The 14777-nt window shown below is 51.4% G+C and overlaps 1 protein-coding gene across 4 annotated transcripts in view; it reads right to left on the reverse strand.

The window, feature by feature from the left end:
- LOC116944875 (steroidogenic factor 1-like) overlaps positions 1–14149 on the reverse strand; it is a 91631-nt gene extending 77482 nt beyond the window's left edge. For 2 of the 4 annotated variants that reach the window (XM_076068813.1, XM_076068809.1), the window contains exon 1: positions 11615–12140. In XM_076068813.1, the coding sequence (XP_075924928.1) occupies positions 11615–11663 (49 nt within the window). In that variant the 5' untranslated portion in view covers positions 11664–12140. Of the gene's footprint in view, positions 1–11614; positions 12141–13500; positions 13557–13649; positions 13764–14039 lie in introns of those variants that run through there. The other 2 variants (XM_076068811.1, XM_076068810.1) reach the window with 2 other exon arrangements.
- Positions 14150–14777: the final 628 nt, after the last annotated feature.

Raw genomic sequence — 14777 nt, forward strand, 5'->3', positions numbered from 1 at the left:
TTCAGCGATTATTTCCGAACGATATACTGCCACGGCATTTAAGAAAACGGTCGATACGGTTTTATCGTGGATCGAATATTAGTACGATATAATATCGCAGTATAGTCATATCGCGACAACACCTATTAATCAATCAAACTTCATTTATATTAAAGACGCCTTCATATAAAACGAAGACTCCTGTACATAAATGAGTATACACCAAACATTAAACCTTTAACATCGTTCAATAACAAAACAAAATATGATTATGTTTTTACTACAACCATATAGGTACCGAGTGTTTCTCGTTTATACGCAGTCACATCCCCCCCCCTCCTGTCCAGCCCCTCCCTCTCACCCCCTGCCCACCACCCCTCCCCTCCAACAAAAGAGGAAGGATCTTTGAGTCACACACACAATGCTCTTGTGATCATGATGGGGCAGTAACAAAGTTTCCCCGTTTTTTAAAATTATACACGGGAGCCAGGCCATGCTTATTACGATGGACCATCCCGATATTAGTCACTCAAAGAAGGAGGCGTTAGCATTCCACAAATATAATTACTGTAAGCATTTTTTTTCATTCGTGCCAATTGCGCACAAATTGTGCGTGGCATCAACGATAGGCCCAATGACTTTTTTTCGGCCGTGAACTTTTCAAGTAAAAGTTGGCGGGGTGCGTCTTATAATCCGGTAGGTGTGTGCGTATTTGGCCAGATCTGTGTACATTTAATAATTGACGCCACCAGGCGCACGTTTGGGGTGCGTCTTATAATCTGGACGTGGTGCAACCTCGTGGCAATTAAGTTCACGTGGATGCGAACGAAGCAAGCTGCGTCGATATCTGGGGCGCCACAGTGGCGAGATGTTAACCACCTCGCCTGGTGTACAGGAGGTTCGTGGGTTCGATCTCGACCCCGACCCTGACGCCTATATATTTGGGGATTGCATGTTTCTCTACCCACGGTCGCGTGGATTATTCTCCAGGTCCTCCGGTTTTTCCCTCCACATTTAGAAACGTGCGTATTTGGCTGCTATAAATGTACACGTGATAAGCCACTTCGATAAGCTATCATTTGCGGTCAGGTCGCTTCTGAAAAAAGAGCTAAATAGCTCAGTGGGCCTTATCTGGTAAAATAAAAAATATAGTTTCGTAAAAAAATAGTCTAGACATACGGTACATATTAATTGATAACTCCACACCTAGTGTACGCACACAAACCCCCCATTTGGATACTTCAATGCACAGTAACTCCTCGTTAGTAGATGCGTTCCTGAAAAGTGCCCGGTTAAGCGAAAAACGCGTTAAGCGAAAACAATTTCCCCCATCAATAACGTACCGAGAAAGTTTGGCTAGGTACGATGTTACTACTATTACTACGCACACGCAGTGATATGGCGGGACAGGTTACTGAGGGTACTCCGCCACTTCACTGTATCATTGCGCGTGCCGCATCACAGCACCGCTCAGCCGCGCAGCTCAAGGATGTAGTTCGCCGTCGACCGCTCAGAAACCACGTTATAACGGGGCACGTTCCGCGTTATAATGGGGCGCGTTGTGCGAAAAAGTATTCTGGAATGGGAGTACCGCGTTAATGGCGAAAACAGGCGTTGAGCGAGGAATTGCCGCATCTGACAGATCGTAGCGCCTGCCCACTCGTTCACTCTGGCTTAGGCAAAACCCATTGCGCAAACCAACACGGTCACCACCACCACCACTATTACCGCCAACACCAACACGACCACAAACATTCACACCATCCCCCAGCCCTACCATCACCAACATCGCACGGTGCACACCATCATTGCCACCAAAGGCAAAGATCCCCCGTGTAGCCTTAACACACACTGTTTTGGGGCAAGTGTTGTTAGGGATTGGCACCTATTCTTGCCACCACCACTGTCGTCGCTCACAGCAACACCCGCCGTTCGCCAATAAGTGGCGGCGACGTCACCACGGCGCTCGTGCCAGGCGAAGTGCACCGTGAGGCCACGAGAAGTGCTGAAGGCTGTTCTGACAGGTTATAGGGGCCGTCCATAAATGACGTCACGCGATTTTTGACGCCCCCCGTCGTCACACGGCGTCACAAAAAGTCAGACCCCCCTCAAATATGACGTCACAAAGCTCTGCCCCCCCCCCCCCAAAAACCATAAAACATGCTTTAAATCGCTTTAAACTATTGCCATTGTTAGTGCGTATTTAATGTGGCGCTGCACTCTGATGTTGTTATAACAATTGGTGTTGTTATAACAATTCTATATTTCATCATTAGACCACCTTTGCCAGTACCAAAATGTAATAATAGGGTTTTTCCCCTTATTTCTGGCAACAAAACTGAAACCTTTTTACGAGGATTCATGTCTGCATTAACCACAATACCTGCAGTCAAAATGCAATCCTTGTAAAGGATTGCATTGATGTGACGTCACATTTCTCAACCCCCACCCCTTCGTCACACTTCGTCATAAATGTCTGACCCCGCCCCCCCAGGTGCGTGACGTCATTTATGGACGGCCCCTAGGGGTTACAGACCCAGGTGCCATGCGTTGATGTTAATTGCCTTGCCTGGTGTGCAAGGAAATTTGGAGTTTGCATGTTCCCCCCATAGTCGCGTGGATTTTTCTCCGGGTCCTTTATATAAATATCCTATATATAAAAAAAATATTTTATAAATAAGCGTCGACAGGATTTGGCTGCTAGAAATTTCCACGTGACAAGCCAATCCGTTGAGCTGCCATTTTGTGGCCACGTCGCTTCTGAAAGAGAGCTACGTAGCTCAGTGGGCATTACCTGATTAAAAATTAAAAAAAAAATCGTTTAGGTTTAACAGTTTGGTTAGACTGAGATGACTGACAGCTTCAGATATCGCTTCTCCAGCTTGCAGGATCATATATAGCGGCGGTGCGCTAACCACTGCGCCACCGCTCCAACCTCCACGATCTCGGCTACTCGTTGGAGCGCTAACAGGGCCACCCAGTAAGCTGCGTACCGAGACACACAGACAAAGATCCCCCGTGTAGCCTTAACAGACTGTTGGGGCAAGTGCTGTTAGCGAGCACCTATGAAGGTCGGAACTGCACACGAGGGGGTGGGTGGCCAGCACCACGCCCGGCCGCCTTTGTCTCCCCAATGACGATGTTCTTACACACCGCACCGGGCACACATTTGTGGTTGAGTCGACCTAGGGGAGGAGGCCCAGAACCGGTTCAGATAATCGTCACCGGTGTTGGTTGGCCGTGAGCAGGAATCGAACTCGGCTCGCCCGGGTTCGTAAGCCGCAGCGCGCTGAGCTACAAAGACAAAGATCCCCCGTATAGCCTTAACAGACTGTAGAGGCAAGTGCTGTTGGCGAGCACCTCGCTGAGCCACACAACTTCACGGTGTACAGCCACACGGATCCGTATCGTTGAATCTAAAGGTGGCTTTTTATAATCGACTCGTGCTGGGTTCGTTCTTGCCAGCTCGTGTGTTTTTTTGTTGTTGTTCGAAGTGACGAAGCCATTCTCGCTGTAGTTCAGAAGTTAACTCCACCAAGCCCCCCCCACCAAGCCCCCACCAAGACATCCCCCCCCTCCAACTATTCCCCCTACCAAGCCCCCCCCACCAAGCCCCTCCCCCCTCCAACTAGCCCCCCTACCAAGCCCCCCCCCCACCAAGCCCCCCCCACCAAGCCCCTCCCCCTTACCAAGCCCCCCTACCAAGCCCCGCCCACCCGCCACGCCCCTCCCGAGGCGGTGATGCGGCCTAGCGGTTTGGGCATTCGCCGCTCGATCGCGCAGCGTCACGGTTCGAGCCCAGCAGCCGCCCTGATTAATACTGCCGGTGTACGGTGTAATAACCGTGAGGGGGTGAGCACAAATAAACCCCATACTGCGCGCCGTCCACTTCGCGGTGGACGTTAAGAGATCCCGCGACGTCTCTGGTAAGAGTGGGGCCATCGCATTCCGAATAGGGGACCCTACACACACAGCGGGTAGCAGCCACAGCCCCCCACAGGCAAATCAATGCCCCCGTGTAGCTCTTGCAAATGAGACTACTGTGAATACATAAACACAGTGTGCTTCAAAAAAATGTTAACACTTATATGGGACTATCTTTTTTTTAAAGAACGGATAATACACTGTGACATGATAACAAATGTAATGTTAATAGCTTGAAAAAGTCAAAGAGTCTCCCACTTGGTCGCCACCGTTGTCAACGCGTGGCCTGGAATCATCTCCAGGTGCTCTGCAGAGCCCGGAGGCAGCAGCACGTGGTTTTGTTGCAAAAGCTCGGAAGTGTTAACATTTTTTTTGAAGCACCCTGGTCTCTGGAATTCTCCGCCTGGTTGAACGAGATACACTTGAAATATTTTTTTTAAAGCGAGACGTTGGGGGAGAGGGGGTTTGCGTCTCACAATCCGGTCGATGCTTGACTACGTTCCGCGTTGACCAGATTTGCTTCACGATGACACCGGGCAGAAGTCTTGGCTCTCCGCAACGTCTTACAAAGCAGGCAGCTGAGCTGTGCTCTACTGTCTTAGAATCTATCATGAAACTAATATTAACCCCAAATTGCTCGCGCGATTGTTTTAATTTATGTATACCGCAACACAAATTTGCATCATATTACCCACATTAATTAACGGTCATGAGCATTAAATTTTGATTTAAACCTTTCGTGACTGCAGTAGCTAAGAATAGGTCATGAGCATTGTCATGATATTTTACACCTATGCATATAAGTTACCTGCAATAATGCCGTTTGATTATCCGGTGAAATCTCACTGGGGGCCAAGACTCTTTAGTTTTTCAAGAGGGCCCTGCACTGGAACGTTTGACCAATTCCTCAGTGCGCAGTGCACAAACACATGAAGTCCCCTGGATACGTTGGCATTTGATAACTGAACTTATTATTGTTGAACGGTAATAATACTATCATTACTACATTTGTGTGGAGGTGTGCATTCGGGTGCCACACTCAAAATGCGTGTGGGATGGGATCCTCCCAATTCGTTTCTTTTGATGTATAAATCAGCGGCTGAGAATCTCATTCTCATCTCTTGGTGGTAGGGCAGGGTTGGGGTGGGGGGCGCTCCTTCATCCAGCAGTGGATTGACCGTGGCTGATGATGGCCACTCGCTTGCGGTCACAGTTTACAACGACGCGTCGATTCTTCAGCACCTCGTTCGCACGTGCGTCAAAGAGCGCGCGTAGGAACCTGCGGTACGATGCGCACGTTGTGACGGAGGCGCGCGAGCCCTGAGTGTGTGTATGTACGTCGAACTTCTTTCACACCGCACGCAGCCACAACCCGTGCCAATCGGAGGTGCGGGGAAACACGACAGCCACAAGCGGTCGCTCCATTCACCACGGTGAAAAAGGGGCAAATGATTGAGGGATGCATGGAATCGCGATAATCAAAGTACCGGCGGGTGAATCATTAGAAGAAGAAAAAACGCCATGGCCAAACAAACAAGCAAAAATATATATTCAGGATAATTCACGCGAACCTCGTCGCAACAATTTACTATCCACACTTGTAATAGTATCATCATCCCCCCCCCCAATCTTAACTCACACGTTCCATTTCGTCCACTCAATCCACCTTACTCGGAGCAAAGCCGCCTGCTCTGTGGACCAAGAAGGGGATGTTGTGGTCTACAGGGTGGTGGTTGTTATTTTTTTTGTTATAATCATAACCGCGTCCGGGCAGGCATATCCATGGGGGGGGGGGGGGGGTGGGGAGGAGCAACGCCTTCAAACTACACCGAGAGAATTACATCTGACAGCATGATGTGGAAGCACGGGGGGGGGGGAGGGGAGGACTACCCCCCTCCCCCAAAGCGCGGGGCCCAGGACAGTCGCCCCAAATTTGCCATGTACCCTCCTTAGGGGACGGCTCAGCGTCCCCGTCTACCCGTGGCTGGGCCCAGCCCCCTGGTTGTTTGACGCCCCCCCCCTACGTCGCCGCGCCTGGCGCAGTGCCTGGGGGCGCCTTGGCCGTGGCGTGCGTCACCGTAAACATAGCGGACTGCAAGTTCAGTGGCCACGCAATCTACGATCGCCAATCGGCAACAACAAACCGGCCAACCGGCACGTCCGACGAATTGGGTCGGGGTTTCGTTTTATTTAATTTCATCTTGTTTTGTTTTTAGAGCGCGGCTGTTGCCGATGGGAGGTCACTTTTTGGTTCAGATCGTTTGGATTTTCTCAGTGATGTTTTTTTTTGCATGAATAGCACTTTGTGGGAAAGTCAACGGTGGTTATCCTATGGGCTCGCCGCCCCACCGCAGGACCGTAGAATTTCCACCACTGACTCGAGGCTGTGAAGAAGGGATAAGCACCGCAACAATTCAAGACGCCGCTTGTTTTGAGAGAGCTTCCACAAGCGTGAGATTTTGGCGGCTGCCCTGCTGCTGCTGATGCACAGCTCTCCACTGCACATTCGGGTCGCGCGTTGATTGGCACGATGTCCGATGTTTCGTTCCACGTGCCGAGAGCTTCTTCTTCAGGCACCGGATTTTGTTGAAGAAGCCATCAGCACGTGGAGCGAAAAACATCATGGGTTCGCCACTCGGCATCAGTTTTCTGCCGCTGATTTTATCCCAGGTCTCTGTTGTAAAATAGACCGTTTTAGTCTTAAAAAGGATCGATGATGATTAATACCATCATAATTTCTAATGATGATAATCATTTGCGTAAATGATGAAAACTGTATACGTTTAAATTCAAAGTTGTTCACACACCAACTCGTTTCAGATTCCTCCACTTGTTTAAAGTCGTCAGCGAAGTGCGTTCGCCGGCTCTCGATCATCCGTCAACCCCTCTGTGCTATCCGCTCTGCAGAATGGTCTAAGGACCCACGCGTCAGCCCCCTTTATATTATTTTTACCGTGCGTTATATGGCACTGCTAATGACGAAGGTGGTGAGTTTTTATACGCCGGGGGGGGGGGGGGGGGGCGGGGTGGAGGCAGGCTCGCTTTGATGAGGATCACAACGCCATACGGCACTCGCTAACATCAGAAAGGCACGGCAAATGAAAGCTCAATTGACGCTGTCTTCTGCCAACAATGATAGACTGCACCTACCTACATATATATGCAATTTCAACATAACCCTTGCTGGCTCCACTAGAACACCTTACACTCCACTTTTGATCGTTTTTTGTTCTTCCATCATGTCCCCTCCATCCATAGCCACACAATCAACTGACTTGTGTCATCCACGTAGTTAAACTCATATTCTTAGCGCTTTCGGTAAAGTCACGTTGAAGGGAAACAATAAAATAACAAAATATATATAAAACAATAAAAATTCTCACGACGTTTCGACCATAACGCAAACAGTCATCATCAGGTGTGAAAAACCAACGGCAAGAAACACTTCTTTTAAATGTTTCTTGCCGTTGCTTTTTCACATCTGATGATGACCGTTTGCGTTATGGTCGAAACGTCGTGAGAATTTTTTATTGTTTTATATATATTTTGTTATTTTATTGTTTCCCTTCAACGTGACTTTACCGAAAGAGCTAAGAATATGAATTACTGCAGTCACGAAAGCTTTACATCAAAATGTAGTTAAACTCTTAAACAAAATATTTGGCAACGCTTCTGCCGAAATGCCGGTAGTGCACAAGCAGCACGAGTACCAACGAGAAACTCGACGCATTCGACAAGAACAATGCCGCCTTAAAAGGAAAATAGTTTTTTGCGATGGGCAACTTTTCACCACAATGGCCCTTCTTGCAAGCATGTACAAATTACACGTAAACATTTTTTTTTTATTTACCAGGTAAGGCCCACTGAGCTATGTAGCAGTTTTTCGGTAGCGACCTGGTCACAGATGATAACTCAACGAAGTGGCTTATCACGTGGAAATCTATAGCAGCCAAACACTCTGAACGCGTGATGTTGATTCTAAATGTGGAGGGAAAAACTGAAGGACTCGGAGGAAAATTAACGCAACCACGGGGAGAGAGACATGCAAACTCAAAATATACAGGCATCATCAGGGTCGGGATTGGAGCCATGACCTCCCGCATACCAAGTGAGGTAGTTAACATCTCGCCACTGTGGCACCCATAAAAAAACACAGAGATGCCGGAGAGATAAAGTGGATAATACGAGTTGGAGACTACACTTGTTTACAAAATGGAGCCTGATGAAACTTACAATTTAAAAAAAAACATTTCCCGATGAACAGCGCTTGAAATTTGCATCCGCTCAGATACCAAAAACTCACACATTCTGACGCACCTTGCCAGACACTGATGCTGAGTGGTAATTTTCAACACGTGTATATATGTTTATTTATTTCCAGGAGGAAACTCCTCCTCAACCGTGCAAGGTTACGGCAAAGGGAGGCAACGAGAGTGAGGGTCCCTCCCTGCCCTTAAACTCTGCCCGGGGGAGACGTCCAACGGAGCGTCACGGGCGGCGCGCGCCGCTCGGGGGGGTAAGGTCATCGCTCAACTCGGCCCCGCGACCCCACGGTGCTCCAACGGCTCGCGGCAACAACCTGCTCCCCCCCCCCCTCTACTGCCGAGCCGCCGCCGCCGCCGCCGCCGGGGCTTTTGAGGGGTCAAAAATCACTTCACAGAACTCGGCCGAGTTGTACAAAGATCCACACCCCCCCCCCCTACCACCGTATAGCCTTTGACAGGCTGTTGTATGCATGTTGAACTTCTTTAGTACCGTACGTAGACAAACGCGCTCATCGGAGGTGTTGGGGCAAGTGCTGTTAGCGAGCACTTTATGAAGGCCGGCACGGCACGCAAGGTGGGCTTGAGGTGGCCAGCACCACGGCCAGACCGTTTGTGTTTTGCCAAGTGCTGATGACACTGGTGTACTCATTCAAGGCCGAGCCGACCTCGTGGAGGCACAGGACCAGTTCACATATTCGTCACCGTTGTTGGTCGCGAGCGTGAATCTGAAGCCGGGTCGCCGGGTTCATAGAAACGAGCGCGCTAAACCGCTGTGCTCCCGCTCCCCAAAGTTGTACAGAACCACGAATCCTACAGTACGTGACTGCCCTGTGGAATAACTGGGCCCCTGCCACAGGATTGCGGAATTGTAACCACCGGTTCGAGGGGGCTGTGAACGGGAGGCGAGCATCTCGGCCGCGTTCGTTTGCCGAGCGGGCAAACCACCCAGCGCGCCATTCTTTCGCCGCCCGTCACGAACAAACCCTCGGACGCGGCGCCAGCATCCCCGGGAGCTCCCTTGCGGAAACTGGATTCGCCGCTCAGTATTTTCGGCGTCGTCCACGAGCAAGGCGATCTTTTTTGCGAGATCGCCACGGCGCTCCAAAGCGAATTAGCAAACGCGAAAAAAATGTATCCTCCTCTCCGACGTCGTCGCCTTCCGGGGGGCCGTCACCTCGGCGGCACGCGGAGCGGAACGTCGGGGACGACGCGCGCGGCACGACCCGACGACGCATCGGGGGGGGAGAAAGTTGCACGGCGCGACCGCGCGGGGAGATAAAGGAAAGCAAACCTGCGTAGATTTTTTTTTCCTGAAGCTAGCGGCCGTCTCCTGGAGATGAACTCTCGCTCTTTGCCGGCATCCAACGTCTTTACACTCCCGCCCCCCCCCCCCGGTATTGTTATTCGGGGATGCTGACACAGTAAATTGCATCGGCCAGCGCCTCTGCTACTACGGTGGTTTTTGTATAAACAGCGGCAGCGGCGTGAGGAGCCACAATTGTTGATAAGTTGCCCCCCCTCCCCCCCTTTTTTTTTCCTTCATAGATTTTTGGGTAAAAACTAAAAAAAACAATAAACGTGTTTACTTGAAATTAAATCATCCCCCCCCCCCCCCACCGCGTGACGCCCTGGCTGTTAACTTTCGTAGAGGTCAGGAAAAGTCGGGGTTCGCTTCACGTTCTGAGCTTTCAGCTTCGTTCGTCCGACGGCGGTGGTGTTGATCGCCGAGTTTCTGTTTTCGATAAACTCAACGCATTCCGCCTTGCTCTGAAGAAGGCCCATTGGCCGAAACGTCGCCGATTGGGTTGTTTTTTGTTGTTGTTCCCACTAAGTTAGGGCTGCGTTGCCGATTAATGGGCGTATTAGTTGTGCTTGTCCACCACTGACAATGCAGTATCACAAAATTATATTATACATTCGGGGTGTTATTAGCTGTGGACGTGTAATGATTGCCGTAGAGTTGCAGTGATGCCACAAAAGTTTTGGGTTTTTATGGTTTGCGTTTTTATCTCCGGTTTTTTTTTGCGGAGGGACAATTTTTAGCTTTTTTCCCACACCAGTCTCATGTAGAAGTACCGGAAATAACGTCCTTAAATGGATAAAATAATAATTGCCTTCATGTCTAACTATTCCGCGTATATGTGTGTGTGTGTATATTTTTAATGACACGCCAACGTGTGAATGGCGTTACGCGTTAGATAAAAGGCGGGGTTGTAATCATTATGCAGTGCCGGCATTTTAGGTGATTATTCCCAGGTACATTTTGAAACCTCAACACCACCTCATGATATGTTTTTTTGTTTCATCTACGAAGCTACAAGACAATTACATTCTCCGAAGAAACTCAACACATTCGTCAATAACAGCGTGGCCATAAAATGAAGGACAAATGTGACGTTTCAGGCATGGGCCTTCTGCACAGCGCGTCAACGAATGGCAATACGCCACATACGATGTTGTTATTGACAAACGTGTTGACTTTTTTCGTGGCTTGTTTGTTTGTGAATCGGTGCTTGTGCACCACTGCCAACGCAGCAGTAGCAACAACAGCATCGCCGCCAAAAACTTTTGAATTAAGTTCTCCGTTCACAATCGTGGTTCGCGAACGTAGTTGAACGGAACTTAAAAAACAAAAAGACGTAAATCGCCCGTGTCAGCGATTCTGCCACCGCGTGACGAACGTAAACTTTTGTTTGCACCGTCCATTCTGCTGTACGAACCCACCCACGCTCCCCACTGCCACCGCTAAAGAGTAAATACGCACGACGGTCAGGCCAGCCGGGCGCTTGCGCGTGCCTGCGTTTTTTCGAGGGCACCGGTCAGCCCCTGAGGGTGGCCACGGGGGACGACAAAAGTAGAGAGGTCTCGTGGTGGTACTGCTGGGTATTGGGGTGACAAGTGGAGAGAACTCGTGGTGGTACTGCTGGGTATTCAGGGCCACACCCCCCCCCCCCCAACCACACTCTCAATGTACACCCTCCTTGTGAGATGATGGACGAGAGATGTGGATGTAGCAAGATGAGGAAAATAGGTAGGGCTGTAATGAGATGAGAGAGACACAGATGAGACAGAGAGGCAGTAACATGAGCCGTGTGGACAAGACACGGGGCTGTGGTGAGATGGGAAAAGATCTGCCGACAGGATCAAGTTGAGTGAAAAATATTTTTACAAATTCGACATTTTTAGGATCTCGATTTTGAGCTGATATTTAGTTCATTCTTACTTTTAAAAAGTATTTTATGTCTGTATGTTGAACTTCTTTCGCACCGTGCGTCGCCAACCGTGCTAATTGGAGGTCCGTTCCCCCTCGAGCTGTTTGGGTGCCCCAAGCTTTTGCTTAGCTTGTGGACCGGAGAGTCAGTCACCCCGCCCCCGCCGTGCTCCCGACTGCGCGAGACGCGCACCCGCCGATCCGTCAAGCGGCAGCGGCGTGGCAAGAACCTCACCTTGGAAGAGGCCCGGCACGAGGCCCCCCTGCGTGGCCACCACCGACATCGCTGGCGAGACGGCGCGCGGGGGCCAACGTCGTCAGAGCCGACGCCAAAAAAGAACCCAAACGGTTTGTTTCTCTGTCGAGCGACGATGGCGAGGACGATGAAAAGAACGATGCTGGCCGCCGCCGCCGCCGCCGCCGCAGCCGCCAACGGTGTCGGCGCAAAATTATAATCCGGCAGAGGAGTAAAAATTTTGCGAGAGAAAACAATAAACGTGCTCTCGAGTTTTAACCGTAGACCTCGCCTTGCAAGCCGCACGGGCAGACTAGCGGACGAGCGAACGGACGCGCGGCCCGGAGAAAATCGAAGTGCTGTAATTCGGAAGTCGGCACGATGGTCAAAGTCTGAAACACGCTCACTGCTCTGGCTCGGTTATAAACTGAATTTTATGTTTTTACTGCAGGAATAAATCGGAGCTGGAGAAGGGGGAGACTAATTGTCCTCGCCCTCGCCATTGGATGGCTCACTTTCACGTGATGGAGCCCGTGCGCTGATAAAAAAAAACTTGTGCTCGCCCCCCCGCACCCCCTCTGCGTGTTGCTGTATGTCACGCAGGGAGGGGAGCAGATGATAAGAGCTCGGGGTTTATTGAGATAGTGCCTCGGCAATGATTAACTCGCGTTCAGAGGGAGGGGAGAAATGAGAATCAGGAGTCGGGAGTGGGAGGGCACGAAAAAAAAATAGGTGCAATGACAGGTGTCACTCACCGGGGTGATTGGTGGACGTACAGAGACAAAGATCCCGCTCTAAAGCCACCCCCCACGCCCCATGAAGGGAAGTGTTGATCTTCTTTACACTCCTTCCTTCTTTTTCAGACGGTGGCACCAAATGCGGTAATTCCGAGCTCTTTCCGTCGTACACCGCCAGGTTCACGGCAAGTGCGGTCAGCGAGCAGCCATCAAGTCCCACAGCGCGGCACACGAAGTGGGGGGGGGGTCAGCGAGGTGTGGCCAGCGTCGCACTCGGCCGCCTTTGTCTCCCCACCGCTGAAGTTTACGCACCGCGCCAGGTACTCATTTATTTCCGAGATTGACCTCGGGGAGACCAAGAACCGGCTCAGAAAAATTCATCACCGATGTTAGCCGTGAGCGGGAATCGAACCGGGGTCGCTGGATTTGTAGCGCAGTGCACGCGCGGGCACGGGCGCGAGCGGGCACGGGCGCACGCGGGCACGGCGCACGTGGGATCTCGTCTCGAGCAGCGGCCTTGAGGAGCAGTAAATTGAGCGTGAGTGTGCGACAAAAAAAAAGAATCTAATAAATCAGGAGAGCAAAACAAGCCGAAGACGTGTGGAGCGCGGAGAGGGGCAGCCGCATTGCGGGGAGACCGAACGAGACACGCGGTCTGGCTGGGTCGGGCAGGGGGGGCTCGCGGGTCAGAGAGGGAAGCAAGGCCAGAAGAAGCCTGGGTGGGGGGGGGGGGGTGAGGGCCGCGGGGGAGAGTGGGGGTCCTGCCTCGCTCCTGTACGGAGGAGTCTCCGGACTTTGGCACGATGGGAGCGGCGGCTCAAAGAGGAACTTGGCAGAGCCGGTGGCCGGGAGCGCCGCCACCGCCGAGACAGCGGTGCTGAGCGCATTCTGCTGGGGGCTGTCGGCGCGCGGCTGGGGGAGCTCGGACACGGTCGTCCTTGCGCAACGGCGACGCAGTGACGGCGGAAGGACGGTAGAGGGATAGAGACGGAGACGGAGGGACGGCGACGGAGGGACACGTGGAGGGCCCGCCAGGGATCGCCGTGAGGAGAGGGGGACACGTGCCAGTGTGTGTGCATGCAACCGAAATCGCAAACTTTCATCATCCCCTATGCTATAACCTTTGAGTTCAAGTTCGCGGGCCATTACCTTGCCAATGCGCGGTTCGGTTGCTGGTGTTGTGTTAACATCTCCGTGGTAAAGAGCTGGAAAAAAAACAACAATAAAAAATTAAAAGCGTCGGGATAAGGTTTTGCAACCACAAATATATATTTTTGGTTGCTCCGCGACACGCTCACCGTGCCGGGAGCTTTCGTCCGAAGCTGCGTTGTGCACGTGGAGCGAAACGTCGGACATCGTGACGAAAACAAACACGCGGTGCGGCGCAACCCTGAAACGCAAACACGGCGGTGGAGAATGATGAGGATATGTGTTCATGAATTCGCTTGAATGTCACGGAAATCTCAAATGCGAATGATCAATCACACGGGGTGGGGGGTAGAGGGAATTTTAAAAAAACGCATCGGAGCCAGGGTTGGGAACGAGACAGAGGGGCTGGAGTTCGGCTCATGACCAGCGCGGCAAGCCCGCGCGACGTTCAAGCACTTCCAGATCACCAAAATCCGGTTGTTGTGGGCTTCGTGAGCCCTTCCTACTTGTCACACGGCACCACGGCTGGGCGTCCGTACCGCGGAGACGGAGCGGTCGGGTTGGATCACGCGCAGGCGCTGGGCGGTCGGTCGCATCGCAGGACCGCGACGAATTTTTGCGAGGGCTCGGGGAGGCCTTTATCCAGCAGTGGATTGATCATGGCTGGCTGTGGCGCTGGGCATAACCAAGACAAGCGCACGATCGATCAGCGTCCCAAGTAGCTCAAGGTGGCCCTTAGATCAATGAAAAGTAGTGAACCAAATTAACGAAAAACGTAATTGACATTAACAGAGGAAAATGTTTTGTTCTAATTCCTATCATGTCTACATCTCTCTTCTCTCGTCCAACGTTGTGCCCTTTGGGCATCTCTCACAAGTTGACTGCGTCTCCGGCTTACCTGTGTCTGTCTCTCTCATCATCCCCCTCATCCCTCACCTCGGCACATTGCTACCTCTTCCTGCTTAGCCCCCCCCCCCTCGGGCCGGCACTGCCACTGATCCAGGCTGATGACGGTGATGATGGCCACACTCGGGGGCTTAACTTCTCACTCGATAATTTCCAGAACGTTGCCAAGCTGGCCTGGAGTAGATCTCTCACCGGCGTAAGGCACTACCACCAGAGCACAACGTACATCGAATCCACAATAACTGTACGTATGTCGTTCCGTTATATTCCTGTACATCAGAACGGATTCATGAGAAAAAATGTAATACACCAGCACTCACGAAATAACGCGAGATGGCTGATGGCTGCGACTTGCCCCAAGCAGAAAAAAA

This window comes from Petromyzon marinus, chromosome 22, assembly GCF_048934315.1.
Source record: "Petromyzon marinus isolate PM22_M1 ecotype Great Lakes invasive population chromosome 22, UKy_Petmar_22M1.pri1.0, whole genome shotgun sequence".
Taxonomy (NCBI): domain Eukaryota; kingdom Metazoa; phylum Chordata; class Hyperoartia; order Petromyzontiformes; family Petromyzontidae; genus Petromyzon; species Petromyzon marinus.